At 40.5% G+C, this 16,090-nt stretch overlaps 1 protein-coding gene across 6 annotated transcripts in view; it reads right to left on the bottom strand.

Moving 5' to 3' along the window:
* The window catches only part of LOC129185910 (arf-GAP with coiled-coil, ANK repeat and PH domain-containing protein 3-like), a 72,121-nt gene that overhangs the window by 15,475 nt on the left and 40,556 nt on the right, over positions 1 to 16,090 (bottom strand). For all 6 annotated transcript variants that reach the window (XM_054783574.1, XM_054783573.1, XM_054783571.1 and 3 more), the window contains exons 4-9: positions 16,029 to 16,082; positions 10,179 to 10,237; positions 8,654 to 8,837; positions 8,389 to 8,433; positions 8,181 to 8,276; positions 6,850 to 6,924 (exon numbers count right to left, since the gene is read on the bottom strand). In XM_054783574.1, coding sequence (XP_054639549.1) covers positions 6,850 to 6,924; positions 8,181 to 8,276; positions 8,389 to 8,433; positions 8,654 to 8,837; positions 10,179 to 10,237; positions 16,029 to 16,082 — 513 coding nt within the window. The remainder of the gene's footprint in view (positions 1 to 6,849; positions 6,925 to 8,180; positions 8,277 to 8,388; positions 8,434 to 8,653; positions 8,838 to 10,178; positions 10,238 to 16,028; positions 16,083 to 16,090) is intronic.

Below are 16,090 nucleotides of genomic sequence, written 5' to 3' on the forward strand. Positions count from 1 at the left end.
GTATCCCACAGGTTGTCAACATGTGCATCCCACATCCATTCAGGACAACAGCAGCACACTCGTGCCGTTCCTCCACTTCCACGCGTCAGTCTGAACTCTGTCCCGCCGCGTGGATGTGTAGCGGGCGCTCATTATCATACAGCTGCAAGGTCTTGGTGCCCCTGTGACCCTACCACGGCTGCCGGGTAAGGGGATCAAACATTTCATTGCATGGCCGCCCCTCCCCTTTTCAAGCCCGGGGCTACATCCTCACTTTTTGGAGGAGTCAGCTTTCCATCTGTCCGTGGATGTGACAACTGTTTCTGCCTAATCAAGCTGACATTATGGCTCCCCTAGCACCAGCGTGAAGCCTCCGCTTCCCACCTTAAATCAGCCACAACCTGAAGAATGAAGCACACAAGTGGCACAAGGGTACCAGCCCAGACTACTGGGCTGCCAGATGGATGCATGTGACAGACCATAATAAAAAAAACAATTGTTTAATATAGAGAGTCCTACACAGGAAGTGGAATATGGTTTTATTCACTGGCTCCCCTGATTTAATGCAGATGCTTGAATAGAATCGTTACTTCCGCGCTTTAAGTCTCATATTTTATTTTGTGCAGGAAGTGCATTTGCATATTACAAAAATAACAGGAATCAGATTGTGACATTTAAGCCAATTCTGCATTAAAGATAAATGGCAGTTTATGATACACATTAGGCACACAATGAGAAATACTACTATTTACATAATTAAGCAAAATGAAACTGCATTTAAAAACATCATTAATATAAAAGATGTTTGTGAGAACATTATGTTTGTTTGTTATTGCATTTTTTGTGTCTTCATCTAACCTATGTAGTGGTCATTTTATATTTTTCCATTATTTCATTTGATTTTACTAATATTAGTTATAGTGATGCACTAATGTACACCTATTTTTGCTAATATAGACGTTGACACTGCTATGTTGCGGTTGCACAACCACACAAGGTTAGAGACCTTCTGTCTCCAAAACAAGTTATTCCATTGGTGGTTCCATGGCAACGGGCTCTGGCCTGTGTTTTCCTTACTGATACAGTTTGAAAATCTATGTGTCTGTCTCCTGGCAAGCAAAATTGAATTAAATTGTCTCTCAAAGTCCTTGTCCTGTTGCTTCTCTACTAAAGGGTTAACATGTTCCCTTGACAACATTGCATGTGTGATGTGAATTGAACAATACTGCAGGTTTATTATTGTATTTGTTGTTTGCGCTGTTGTTTTACAGATTGATTGGTTACACTATTTAGCTCGAGGTGAAGGGGATCTCATTAGATCTCATTGTGCAGGTAAAACTATAATGTTGTGGCCCGTGTGTGTATTGTTACCCTCTCCGTTGACAAAAGCTTCTTATCTCAATAATTTTTCACAACCTGTGAAACAACCGCCTCGCATGCAACAAAGTTGCAAAAATACTTCAACAATAGAGGAGGAGCGAAGTGAGGCGGCCATCCCCCCGGGAGCTACAGTTAAGTCGGAGGGCGGCAGTGAAAGGACAGCGGGGAGGAGGTTATAACAAACACGAGGAACAATCACAGACTGAGCAAAAAAGGGTGACAATGAGGCTGAGGAAGAGGATGAAGCTAAGGTACCTGCCTTAATTTCACATAATTTCCTCGCCTGCAACTTAGTTTTGAACCTGCTCATAGATTTCTCATTCATGTGGCTTCAGCTCACTTTTCTCACATAACAATTCATCCGAATGCACTTCAACTTCAGCCTGACAAACATTTATAATCCCCTCGTCTTCCGCACTGATTTAATGGCCCATCAATAAAAGATGGCTTCCATCTATTATTCACAAAGTCGGCTGTCTCGTGGCTTCCTGCAGGTTTTTAAAAAAGGAACTTTCTCTTCATGGGGAAGTCGTGTCAAATGGCTCGTGGCAACTTTCTCTCCTGCTTTTCTTGATATTGATACGGATATTCCATTCCGGATATTTCTCTCCTGGAATTTAGTTTGATATACGGTAGATCATATACACAACTGCTGAAAAGGAAGCTTGTGCTGAGAATCATGTGACCATTGTGTGAGGTTTCACATGATCACGAGCACGTTTTAGATATTTGAGCTTTAACTGTCAAAAAAACGTCCTCTAAAATGTTTTCTCACTTCTTCCTCTTTATCTTTATCATCAGCACTTTTGACCCGTCCCGAGTATTAGGGGCATTGTGTTTGTTTTGAATTCAGAGGAGCGGCTCAATCTTTAAATGACTGGGTATAAAGTACCCTGTCACATAATTATACTGTTGTTTCTCAGAGTAATATCCTTGGTGTCGCTGATAAATGCTAATTTTTTCATTGACTAAGACACAGTTATGATTGAGTCCCATGAACTCCGCTTCGAAACAGGTGGCTGGGCAGACAAGTGAAAAGGAATCTGGGCAGTTCTGTTGCTGGGTGGTCTAGATCAGTGATTCTCAACTGGTGGGTCGGGACTCAAAAATGGTTGGTGGATCCATTTTGAGTAGGTCGCAGACAGCTGATGAAAAATCCCACTAAATGTGTAATATATAACCAATGTCTGACTTATTTTGAAGTGAAATTGAGCAATATTTTAGTCATCAATATCTGATGTTGCGGGTTTATTTCATTTGATATTTCATTTGGCTGTCAAATGAATAAAATGTTTAACCAAGTTAATCACAGTTTTAAATGAATTAATCAAGATTTATCACCATTTGCAATTATGTTTGAAATATACCCATTTATGAACAGAAAGATGAATGACACGACAGGATTATATATATATTTTATATATGTTGTTTGTGAGTATAAAAGTATTTCCATTGGAAGAGACAAACGCATTAGACAGTAGTGAGCACTGTTGTATTGTTGTATGCACTCAACCTTATTAGTGGGAGACCACACAACTTTTATTTTAACGTGTGCTGTGGGGCATCTTAGTCATGCCGTACGGGTGGTTTGTATGTTTATTTTGCCAGAACAGCTTTGCTTTACAACAGGTGAGTCTGGTATGCGCTTCCTGTTCTAGTTGCATTGTTGTTTTATTTGTAAAGCCACAAAAGAGGGGACAGGCAAAGAGGAAAGAGAGGAATGAGTAACAGAAGATAGCAACGGTCATGTGAACATTCATTGCGACCTAACAACGCAGGCTCTTCATCGCTTTCCCTCACAGTCACCCTCGCACTCATACGTGCGCTCCTACCATCTGTTGACGGTCGTGCAATAAGTAGGAAATCGGTCAAAACTCGCAGGCTGCACAGTCACATCTCTCCAATTTCCGGTGACACCCTGACCTCTTGTGTATCTGTGCTTACAATGCCTAAAACTTACAGTCCCGTGTCAGTTTGCTGGGCCAGCTGTGCTACAACTCATAATAACAGTCCAATTCCTGCCGCGGGCATGATCCCAATCTGTGAGATTTAGTGGGATTAGGCCTCCCTGCATTATCGAGCACTCTGACAACTCATTGCAACACGGCTCTCTCGGTTCCACACTGATCGAGTGTCTACGAAGAAACTACGAGAAATAAACAACGAGGCACAGTAGAGTAAATGTGCAACGATGAGCGACAGTCGCTGCAACAAGAATTGCCATATTTTTGACGCAATCAAACAACATCACTGTAATAGAGGTGTCACAAGAGTCGGCCTCAATATATCGCCACGTTCATGCGTGTCTGTTTTCCGTGCCTCCCGTCTCCAAACAGGCAGGAAGAGGGTTCACTCTCTGCATTTGATTCAACACCTTGGAGCGTTTCTTCCATAGAACACAGGCATGAATGGAGTGAGCCCTTTTGTCAGTCATACAGTCATGCAAACATCGTGAAGAAAAGTGTAATGTAGTAGAAAATTAGCAGAATGTCATATATATTTTTTTTTATTTTTCATTGTACTTTTCTGAAAAGTAATGTTAAAATCTGGTCTCGTCCACATAGGCCCAATCTCATGTATCGTCCCGTCTTGTGAACTGAGCGTCCCGTGACACCCCTACATTGTAAATCTAAAGGCTGTCACTGATACAATTTTAGGAAATGCAGTGTGTCAAAAATGTCATTACAAAGACATAAATAAGTCTGTGTAGGCTGTGAGTGGGAGGTGGTGGTTGTTTATCAACGCAGAACAGATTGAGTGACTGATCTATTCACAGCAAGTTTATGGAAGGAGCCACCATGTGATGACCATAAACCTGAATCAATGGGCCTTTTGCAGATGGTGTGCGTATGCCTGTGTGTGTGTGTGTGTGTGTGTGTGTGTGTGTGTGTGAGAGAGAGAAACACAACCACCCCAATAGGCAGACATGAAGTCAGCAGACACACATGTTCAGTGGACTCATGTGTCCACACAACAACAAAAACCCTGAAGATTTGTGGAGTTTGTGGAGAACGAAACGTTTCATTCATCCATTCATCACATTGGCTTACATTTAATTCCATCAGACACTGAAATGAAGCGCTAACACATAAACCAAATTTTCCAGTGTTTTGTCTGTGCGAATGTGTTAAGACCTAGGTTCCCAAAGTGGGGTACGCCAATTGTCATGGGGGTACGTGAATAAAAATGAAAAACATGACAGTCACAATTACAAGTGCGCCTGAACACCTCATAGCACAAGGACAACACAGCAGAAAGGAGACAGAGCATGAAGTTGTTCATTGCTCCGTGTGCATCATATGAACAAACAACTAAGTTTGATGGTTATTTTGTACATTAAGAGTGTTTAATCTTGAAGATTTCATTTATGTTGGTGTGAAAAACTCTGAGTGGGGATTCTCTCAAAAATTAGGCTTTATCATTGGTTGTATGTATTATTGTACTTCGAATACTGCTTTATTGTGATTGTTAACCTTTCCCCTTCAATTTGGTATTAGTTACCTTAGAAACCTTAGCAAAATGCACCATGCAAAATACACACTTTGACCCGCAATTACTATAAAATTTATTACCAATTAGTTATGTTCAATATTTCAAGTTGATTTAAATAAAAAGGTGTATGTTTGTGTGTGCAGGAGTAGGGTGTGCATGGCTTCAGGTCAAATGTCTCAAGGGGTAGGCGACTGTAAAAAGTTTAGGAACCACCGTGTTAAGAGATTCATGCCGCCCCCCAACACCAACACATGCCCCCTCCACAGTACAGGCCACATATGTGTGTAATATGTAAGCTGTTTGTGTAAAGGACAAAAATAAACTCACCTGCATGAGAGTCTGAAGAAGAACAAGTCCAGAGGAGCGCAGAGGGAGAGGAAAACAAATGTCAGAAATGTATATCAGATTTGATATTTAAAACACCAGAATCAGATTATTTCATTTTATTCGTCTGGCATAATTTGTTGATTTAATCATCTGAGCAGTTGAAAGCATTTGAAAGAAAGTAGAGAGGCAGTTTTTCTCTCTCGTTCACTGTGCCCTTATGAAGACTAAATTCCATTCGAGCGTTTCTCTCTCTTTCTTTAATGATCAATTTAAAAAAAGAGTTAATATAAATGTAAAGTGTTCTGTGAACATCAATAACAATGATCCATTTTTCAAAAATGCACCTGTTCTTTCATCTTAGGAGGTTGAAATAAAATACAGGAAGGCGTGAAACTATACTACACTACACTAATTTGACCAGAGGGACGGGATAAATCAGGCAGAAAGACAGAAGACAGTCGTTGGCATCCATCGGGCCAACAGATGGATTATCTCTGTGAGGCATCGCCAAGCAAAGAATAGCTTTTATTCAGCAGAGTGACCCATAAAATATATCAAACTGCCTGTGTGGGAACTCTTTTAAAATTTCACATTCAAGCTGAAAAGCAGGAAAAGATGGCAGCACACCCTGCAAACAACTGATGATGTAACTGATGCATGAAAAGATACTTCGGATCCCAGACAGACACATGCTTGACGTGAACGGTTTCTCACCTTAAGAAGCTTGGAATACATCAACATGATTCTCCCTGATAGTTGGCATCAATATCTTCATATTCTTCATATAATATACATGAAAACTGAGTTTAATTAAAAAAAAAAAAAAAACAACTTCCAAAAATTCTCTAAACATCGCGGGGGTATTTATTTACCTAAATTGCAAGCTGGCGATAATTGTAGAGAGGCTGTTAATTCCCAAATTTGAAAAGTCATTGTCTACTAAAACTTAATTTTTAACTTTAATAATGATTTGTAGTGCATGAGAAAGTGGAAAGAAAAACACAGCTCTCCGTGGCCACATGGTCAGTTATTCACAGTACAGTAATCCCTCATTTATTGTGGTTAATTGGATTCCTTATTCATAAATCAAATATTTTTGGAGTTAGAGCATCGAAAACCGTTAAAAACTTTCTAAATAAGGGTTTTAACATTAATAGAGCCCTCTAGACATGAACTAACACACTGACTCCCCAACTGAATCCCAATTCCACCCCTTATTCCTTATCTTAAAGCAATAAAGGTGTGAATGCAACAATTGATTTTTGTGCTTTGCTATTATAGTTTACTGCCATTGGAGCCAGTTGGTGCAGTGACCAAACATATCCATCTGATGGAACTGCATATACAGTAGACAAACAACCATTCACACTCACATTCATACCTATGGACAATTAACCTAACATGCATGCTTTTGGAATGTGGGAGTACCCGGAGAAAACCCACGCACACACGGGGAGAACATGCAAACTCCACACAGAAATGCCCAACAGAGATTCGAACTCTTCGCGATCTCCTGACTGTGGCTGTGTGGCCAACATGCTAACCATTAGACCACCGTGCGGCCCCCCTGCATTTCATATTTGACAAAAATACAGATGCATGATGTTATTTCTTCAATAAGAGACAGGGCAAAGGTAAAACAGTAGGAAAATCAGTAGTATGTTGTCTCACTCTTTGCTGGATGAGGGCATGTTTGTGCTCTAGCTCCCTCTTCTCCATGGCTGAGTCGATGACCAGCTGATCCAACTACACAAGGCAGAGCAGAGCACAGCCAGTGAGACAAGCACATTAAAGGAAAACTGCACCTTTTGGGGAATTTGGCACAATCATCCACAATCCTTGTATGAAACATAAGCACACGTCTTTCTTTCCCTTTTATGTGCGTTCTAAAGGGAGAAAAACAGTTATCATGAGGGAGCTAACAATGCACGTCATGGGACACACCTATTTTGACTATAAAGCCCTCTTAAAAAACATCTAACAATGTTTTATCGTTTTATAAACATGCTGTGACCATGCACTAACAGGTCATTCATGATAAGATGGAATACTTAGAGTGTTTTGCCATATTTTTATCATTTTAAACATTACTGGAACTTCTTTGTTTGCCGCATTTAGTGCTACTTCCTTCAACGACAGCAGAATGTCAAGCGTGTGTCTGTTTGTTACTACTAATCATGGCAGAATTTGTGAGAGCCGCCGCTGACTACTTTTGGGGAAATGAGGATCTAGAACCTTATCTTTTTGAGGCTTGGGCCTGCATGGGGCACATGTCATTACACCGGCATGACTTGGTGGTGTAAATGTGGAGCTCGTCAAGCCATGCCGACAGAAATGGAGTGTGGCATACAGTGTTACCGACGATGGAAAGGCTTCGTGTGTACGGCGAGGAGGACATCGCTCCAAGACATTACATAACAACGAACAAAGAATGGTTAGCACTAACAAACCCTGCAGAAACTTTTTTCCACCTACCCAAAACAAACTGGAAAAGACACCCCAGACCAGCTGGACCAGACAGACAACTGTGCATCAAGTAAGTCACCATGACATTGATTGTGGTACATGGAGCGCATAGTACATGATAACCCAACAAAGCCCATCTAGTTGTGTATAAACAAAACATGGAATGTGGGCTAATACTAATACCGAATAATTTGGTTGTCTATTCCTAGTAGCTCCTGTTTCCTTGTTTCAGTACAGCCCTGTCGCATTGTTTTGAACAGCGCCTGAGGCGTGAGGCTCTGTTCAGAAAAATAGTTCTGTCTGCTAGCTGCTACAATAACAATGTCACTGTAGCTTGGTTTTTATACAGGTCAGTTATGTAAATAGAACATACCTGGCATTTTTTGGAGTTTTTTTTTAGGGGTTTATAGTTGTGTAATAATGTATGCATGGCAGGCCGCCACAAATAAATTGATGCATGGGAAACACGGATATGTGTTCATTTTATTTTATGCTTTACACTACGACGTGTGTGTGCTATTTTTGATTAGTCCCACCTGTGCCGCCAGCTTTTTCATGTAGGGGTCAATCTCATCCAGGATGTTGAAGCCTTGCTGGAAAAGAGTGTACTGGGCACGCATGAAGGACAGCATCTGCACAGGTTGAGAAGCGTTCACCTTTGCATTATATCACCCATAAATGCACAATTATGCAAAAAAAAGTATATTCATATTAAATGACAGGATATTAATGTTCTTTTCTCACCGCATCTAGGATTTCAAACTTCTTCTTGGCCTGAAGCACATTGATCTGCCACAGAATGAACAAATTAATTCAGGAATTGTGCAATTGATTTAATTTAGCCCAGTTTCAAATATGTTTCACTATTAAAAAATGCCTACAGCCTCTATTTTGGCTGTCAAAAAGTAGTCATGGCGTCAGGCTGAGTAGATGTGGAACGTCATTGCCACCTAGCGGACACCGCTAGTATAATAAAATGGAGTCGCACGTGAGAGTGCACATGCTGCACCTGTAGGACATAGTCCAAGGCCAAGTGTCTGAAGGCTTTACGGCTCAGAATGAGGGCTTGTGTGGCCTCTTCCGCCTCGTGGATCTTGTTCCTGGGAGCCTGGGCGTTCTTCACCTGAGCCAGCTCCATGTCCTCTCGCACCCGGTCAAACTGCTTCTTGGTGTCCTTGAACTTGCGTACATCACTGGTGGATGAATAATGAGCGGTTACTTTTCAATAGAGTAGAGTACTGTATGTCCTTCTTATTCCTCACAATGCTATCGCTAACAAGATGCGCAAATGAGTGTAAAGTGGTGTGAAAAAGTGTTTGCCCCCTTCCTGATTTTATATTTTTTTGCATGTTTGTCACACTTAAATGTTTCAGGTCATCAAACAAATTTTAATATTAGTCAATGACAACACAACTGAACACAAAATGCAGTTTTTAAATGAAAATTTGTATTGTTAAGACAGAAAAAAATCCAAATCTACATGGGCCTGTGTGAAAAAGTGATTGCCTCCCCGTTAAAACATAATTTAACTGAGATTAATGAGCTCTATCAAACTGGAAAAGGTTATAAAGCCATTTCTAAAGCTTTGGGACTGCAGGAAACCACAGTGGGCAAAAATGGCCTGCATGACAGAGTTCCAAGACGAAAACCACTGCTTAGCAAAAAAACCCATCAAGGTTCGTCTCAATTTTGCCAGAAAACATCTTGATGATCCCCGAGACCTTTGGGAAAATACTGTGGTCTGATGAGACAAAAGTTAAACTTTTTGGAAGGTGCGTGCACCATTACATCTGGCGTAAAAGTAATGCCGTATTTCAGAAAAAGAACATCATACCAACAATAAAATATGGTGGTGGTAGTGTGATAGTCTGGGGCTGTTTTGCATTTATCACTTGCTGTGATAAATGGAGCCATGAATTCTCCTGTCCACCAAAAAATCCTGAAGGAGAATGTGCGGCCATCTGTTTGAGACCTCAAGCTGAAACTAACTTGGGTTCTGCAGCAGGACATTGATGCAAAAGTAAGTCCACCTCTGAATGGCTGAAGAAAAAAAAAAAGAAGACTTGGAGCGGCCCAGTCAAAGTCCTGACCTGTGGCATGACCTCAAAAAGGCGGTTCATGCTGGAAAACCCTGCAATGTGGCTGAATTACAACAATTCTGCAAAGATGAGTGGGACAAAATCCCTCCACAGCGCTGTAAGCGACTCATTGCAAGTTATGGCAAACACTTGATTGCAGTTGTTGCTGCTAAGGGTGGCCCAAGCAGTTATTAGGTGTAGGGGGCAATCATCTTTCCACACAGGTCCTTGTTGGGTTTGGATTTTTTTTCTCCCTTAATAATAAATAATAATTTCATTTCAAAACTGCATTTTGTGTTCAGATGTGTTGTCATTGACTAATAGTTAAAATTGTTTGATAATATGAAACGCTGACGTGTGACAAACATGTAAAAAAAAGAAATCAGGAAGGGGGCAAACACTTTTTCACACAATTGCATATTGTAGGTGAGTGCAGAAGCTGCTTGAAGTACTTACTCTTTAATAAAGGCATGAAGCTGCTGTTTGATTGACCTCTGAGCCTGGTCAAACAAAATCTGTGGAAGACAACACAAATGAAAATATAATCAACTACACAATACATAAGCTGTACACTGCCTGGTATTTTTGCGGCACACCGAGCTGTTAGTGGTGCCAGATGTAGTTGCTGTTGCTTACCACAAGAGGGCAACATAGACCTGCAACCGTTTTGATGCGGATTAACATTATGCATGTTTAAAGGGTGGAGGCACAGGAGGAAGACGAGGACACACTGACACATGAGATCGGCCTGAAATCAATGAACATTCACTGGACACTTTAGGTACACTTGCACAATGCGATGAGATCAATACAAGAGATTTATGGTAATTTATGCATTTACAGACATAACAATGCTCGGCTTGTGTAAGTTTATTACTGTGGCTGTATTTTGCAGTGGTGTACAACTGCACTGCATCCTACACAGGCCTTTTTCCCATTTTGGATCTTAATGAGTCAAATCAGAGGGCCAATATATTCGAAACACATGATGCAATGCGGTTGTACACCACTGCAAACTAATGTAATAAATAACATCGTTCAAATAATATCTCCAGTCTCAAGCAAAAACAGTCTTGTTCGCTTCATAAAGGCAGAATTTCATTACCTTGTGCAAGCGTGCCTAATATGGTGGCTGACTAATGCATGTCTTAAAGCAATTTACTGGGATTAAACAATACAATTGTGTTCTATGGACATGACAATACCACTACAATAACATAACAACTGCAATGACACTAAACAGCCCTCAATTTATATAAACACATTCATAATTAACAGCAGAAATGGGCGAAAATTAACAAGGGTATTGTTCCAAATAAGCAACCCAGCCAGTAAGCTATGAATGCTTAACAACACAGCCCTCTGTTTATAGCAGTTAACACACAATTTGGACTACCGTACTCCTGCTGACATTAAATTCTCTACTCCTGTTTTCCTTACAAGGTAATGGGCTATTAAGCTATTGTCTGGCTTTAAATCAGGCTAATTCAAGTTATAGGACAATTAAATATTGTGCTGTGCTAAGAAGGCTTGGTACTTTCCACAGTGGCGAGACTGCCAGCCCACTGGAAGAAATCTAAAGCAGCTCCATCGTACTCTAGACCAACACTAGTAATCCAAACGTTCCACCCAAACCTGCTTTGGATTATGGTGCCCTGCTGGGCGGGACCCACACATACATCATGTACTCGCGCTGCTTTAAAGCACTCGTGTCACGTTCAAAGACCCTCCCTGCTCGCCTCAGGCCGCAGTCCAGTATTCCCAACGGCTGCTGGCAAGAAAATAAGAAATGTTTAGTTTTGTGGTTTTAGCGACGTATATGTCTGAACGCTTTACAGAGGAACATCTAAATGTGAGTTTCAAAAGTGCTGAATCATTTGTGAATCAAAGATTTGGGGGGAAAGCATGTCCTAAACCTTGGAGGTAAAACCACAATCTTCTGTGACATTGCGCAAGACTTCAGTATAACTCACTAGAGCTAAGCTAAGTCTAAATCTAAGAAATAACCGCTGAGTGCGAAAAAAGCAAATAACCGCCAGGACGGTAGGCAACTTACTAATATAGTTTTTTTTAGAACTCCACAAAAGGGCAGTAGCTGCATTTGAAGTATCTTGGGAGGTCAGCATCCAGCAAATTTAACTTTTTCTACCTCTGCATGCTCTTTAAAATGTTGGTTGAGTTACTCAGCTGTTGTTGACACTCATGTATGTTACAGTTATTGTACTGTTGTTTACAATGCTCATCAGCCGTATTAACCCTGCTAACTTTTGAATGTGCTTCAAGCATTATATCCCTCCCACTTCCTCCATGTAAGCTACACCCCAGGCAACACACACAAATGCACATTAGCTATGTTTGTTGTCAGCTAATGATAGTGATTTGACAAAGTTTAGCAATTGCTATCATTGAAACTTCTCAAATAGTGGGTGGTGAACTGTCAGGGGGGTTGTGAAGGCAGGGAGGACTTTCGATATTATTGCAGATCTGCCGGGGCCGCACAGTGGTCTAGTGGTTAGCATGTTGGCCAACACAGTAACAGTATGGAGATCGGGAAGACCTGGGTTTGATTCTCCCTTGAGCATTTCTGTGTGGAGTTTGCATGTTCTCCCCGTGTGCGTGCGTGGGTTTTCTCCGGGTACTCCGGTTTCCTCCCACATTCCAAAAACATGCATGTTAGGTTAATTGGCGACTCTAAATTGTCCATAGGTATGAATGTGAGTGTGAATGGTTGTTTGTCTATATGTGCCCTGCCATTGGCTGGCGTCCAGTCCAGGGTGTACCCCGCCTGTCGCCCAAAGTCAGCTGGGATAGGCTCCAGCATGCCCCCGCGACCCTAAAGAGGAGAAGCGGCATAGAAAATGGATGGATGGATGCAGATCTGCCAACTTGGATGAACTTGTCGTACTCGGCATGCAATTTGACTCATGAACACGCTTGCATGCTTCACTGCTCTCCATTTTGTTGCATTTCACAGGTTTCGGATTTGAGTTCGGTCTGTACAGTACAGATAAATAAATCGATTTTAGCAGTTTCTCAATAGTTTTTCCAAATGAGGAATGTGGGGAGCTTGACAGAAAATAACCGTCCATTGGTACAGACTATCGTAACAACAACAAAATTGTTGATCTCTTCTCTGGGACTGTTTTTGTGTGTGTGTACACGCTATAAATATGAATATAGACACAAGTGACCAGTCATCTTTGGGCCGAACGACAATTTACAACAATTACTGTATATGCAGTTTAACTCAGAATTGTATAAATGATAGACATTTTTTTTTTGTTCAGTCTGTTCTTTTAAACCACGATTGGAAACATATGCTTGCCTGTGGTGATGTTATATAGCTTATATTTTTTTATAATTTAATGTTGGCTGAGCAATTTGCTTCTTATTGCTATTACAACAGTGGTTCTGTCGCTGCTGTGTTGTGCAATATACTTGTTCATAAATGACCATGTGGTCAAAGGCAGCTATAATTTCCTTTCCACTTTCTCATGCACTCCAATTGAAGATGGACTACAATTAAAGATGGAAAAATAACTATTATATTATTATATTATAAACTGGATGATGACTTGTCACATTTCGGAAATGACAGCCGCTATCCAATAATTGCCGGCTTGCAGTCAACGCCTTGTCCTCTTTGCGACTAAGATAAAGAAATGTCGCAGCTATACATGGAGCATTATTACCTACTTTTTACCTTAGTGTGACAGTGGTTTGTGTAAGAGTTAGACTTTCAATTCACCCTCCTCATTTCTCTTTACTGTAAAGCTAATAGTGTTTGCATTGTTTACTGTATAAATATTACACTGGTTACCTTTTTTTTTACACTTTGTTAAGAATGTTGCAATGTTTCTTAAAACTCTGCCTGGTAACTGTTTGACCCCGGAACGAATTAATTTAATTTACATGATTTCATATAGGAACAATGTTGGCCAGCACCTTGGAAGGATTAGCGTTCCACCGTAGAGGTTCCAGCATCTGTTTATATTAGTTCTTCCTTTAATTATTAAAGCCGAGAACATTCAAAAAATCCTAAAAGGTGGGTGGTCAGAATGAAAAACAGAATCCTGTGTCTTCCCCTCTCTCCATTCATGCTACTGGTGTGATTCCAAGGAGTGGGAGGCCTGAAAGTGGCACATGGGCGACAAATATAGAAGCAGAGGACGGACACAGCATTTATGACACCCCAAACAGAAAGAGTGTAGAAGATTACATCAAACTGAGCTGATGGATCCTCTTGCGGTCAGCATACACTAAGTTGATTTGAAAAGCTTGGGCGGATCAAACGGGATTGACCCCTTGTGAGAAAGAGATTCATTGACTAGAAAGTGGGTGGCAGTAGGACAATGACAGTATGACAAACATCTTTTTTAATGGTTGCTCTCATGTGCTTTAGGAACCAATGTCCTGCAGCAGCACACTAAAAACAGAAGACTGAAAGGACAAAACAAAGGCAAGATAAACAAGGTAATAATGGATACATGAAGTGGTGGAGTAAATGCAGAAAAAGAGATGATAAGAAAATCATAAAAAGATAAAAACAGGGAAAATAGTGAATGCTAGCAGCAGCGTGCAAGCCCACACAAGAACAAATTACACAGTCGAGCCCATTTTTACAAATAATAATAAAGACTAATCATATCTGGCCCAAATATTAAAACAAATATTCGTTTTTTTTCGTTTTTTCTTTTTCATCCAAACAATGTTCCTCTCATATATCACCAACACCAAACAGGAGAGAATGATGATAATGAGTCATCCCTGACTGCAAAGCAACGCCTGCAATCGATACATAACGTCATATTGTTCCATTTAGACTTCTCAAACCTGTTGCGGGGTTTTATCAGATTCCCACTGAGGCACATTTCTTAATCATGCTTAGTCTGGCAGATAAATCCCTCCAGAGTCATACCAATAAGTCCAAAGTATGTGTGCGTGTGTGTGTGTGTGTGTGTGTCTGTTTTATAGCATGTGTGTGCAATTTGTACATTTTAGCTGTGTTATACATCTGGGGAAGCATGTGGTTTGAATCAGACATATGCTTGTGGATAAAGATCTACTGTCACTGAGTAAGGTCACAGTTAAGTTGCATGTGTACGTGTGTGCGTGTGTGCAAGGTATTTTATGTAATACTGAGCCCAGGAGAGACAGAATGTCGTAGGGACGTTAACATGCCAAAAGGTTGTGGTTGGTTGGTTGTATGTATAAGTCTTTCAGATACACCCCATGTTGTAGGGGTAAGACACATTGCCCCATGTAAGTATGCCCCATGTAACACATGCATATGCATTAGCTTTGTTTGTTGTCAGCTAATTATAGCAATAGCAATAAGAACATCAAATTAAAAGCACAAAATGAATGCCAACCCACCATCCACCAGTTCACGTTCAAGCCAAGTTTTTCCAGAGAAATTATTACATCGCTGTTTGACGTGTGTGGTAAGAGGCAGTGCGCTAGCATGAATTAACTTGAGACAAATGTGCACATTAGCACTCAATAAGTCATCAAAACTTACCTTTATGCATTCCCACATAGTATCAGCATTTGACACCAAATATGAGGTGAAAGAAAAATGGTAAAAATACAGTAGTAGTCTATCTGTGCGGCATGAGATAAAGTTAGCACACGCACAATGGACATGCGTCAAGTGAGACGGATGTAACAGAGAGAATCCGGCCACTTTTCAAAGTAAAACATTTAAAAAAAATGAAATAATGGAAATTATTTTTTCTTTCTGTGTGGCCCTGTACCAAATGACCCACCGGGGGTTGTGCATCACTGATGTACATGAATGCTATTCGGCTGTGAGTGACAGCTATGAAGGCCATTTATTTTATTCAAGCAGATAAAAAATGTACGACAATTTTTAGGCAGTTTAACTTGTTATTGTGAAAAATATGGACGTTTTTGTACAATCTGCTCTTTTAAACCATTATTGGTCATGTATTCTAGCTAATGGTGGTGTTGTTATATTTTTTTGGTTGAAAAAAATGTAATCTTGAGCCAGTTGCATATAGTCCCTTTAAGTGACATTTTACCACATGTAACTGTCAAAAAACTACAGTATAAAAAGTACTTCACCACTGCAACATAAAACTAAAATAAATGTAAATATCCACCCTTCAAAGGCTGCTAACACACACATAATGGGGAATAGGAAGGCGTGTGCACAACGATACTATGTGACTTTTTAAAGGTATCAGGATTACTACGTGTCTCTGTCCACAGGACGCATGTGAACAGTACCTACTGTTTAAGTTAGAGTAAGTTAGAGTTCACATGAAATTGTATGTTTCTCACCATATGGTAGTTGACGATCTCCTGGAGGCTTTCTCCGCACTTTTCAAGGCATTCCTGCACAT

This window comes from Dunckerocampus dactyliophorus, chromosome 8 (assembly GCF_027744805.1).
Source record: "Dunckerocampus dactyliophorus isolate RoL2022-P2 chromosome 8, RoL_Ddac_1.1, whole genome shotgun sequence".
NCBI classification, from domain to species: Eukaryota; Metazoa; Chordata; class Actinopteri; order Syngnathiformes; family Syngnathidae; genus Dunckerocampus; species Dunckerocampus dactyliophorus.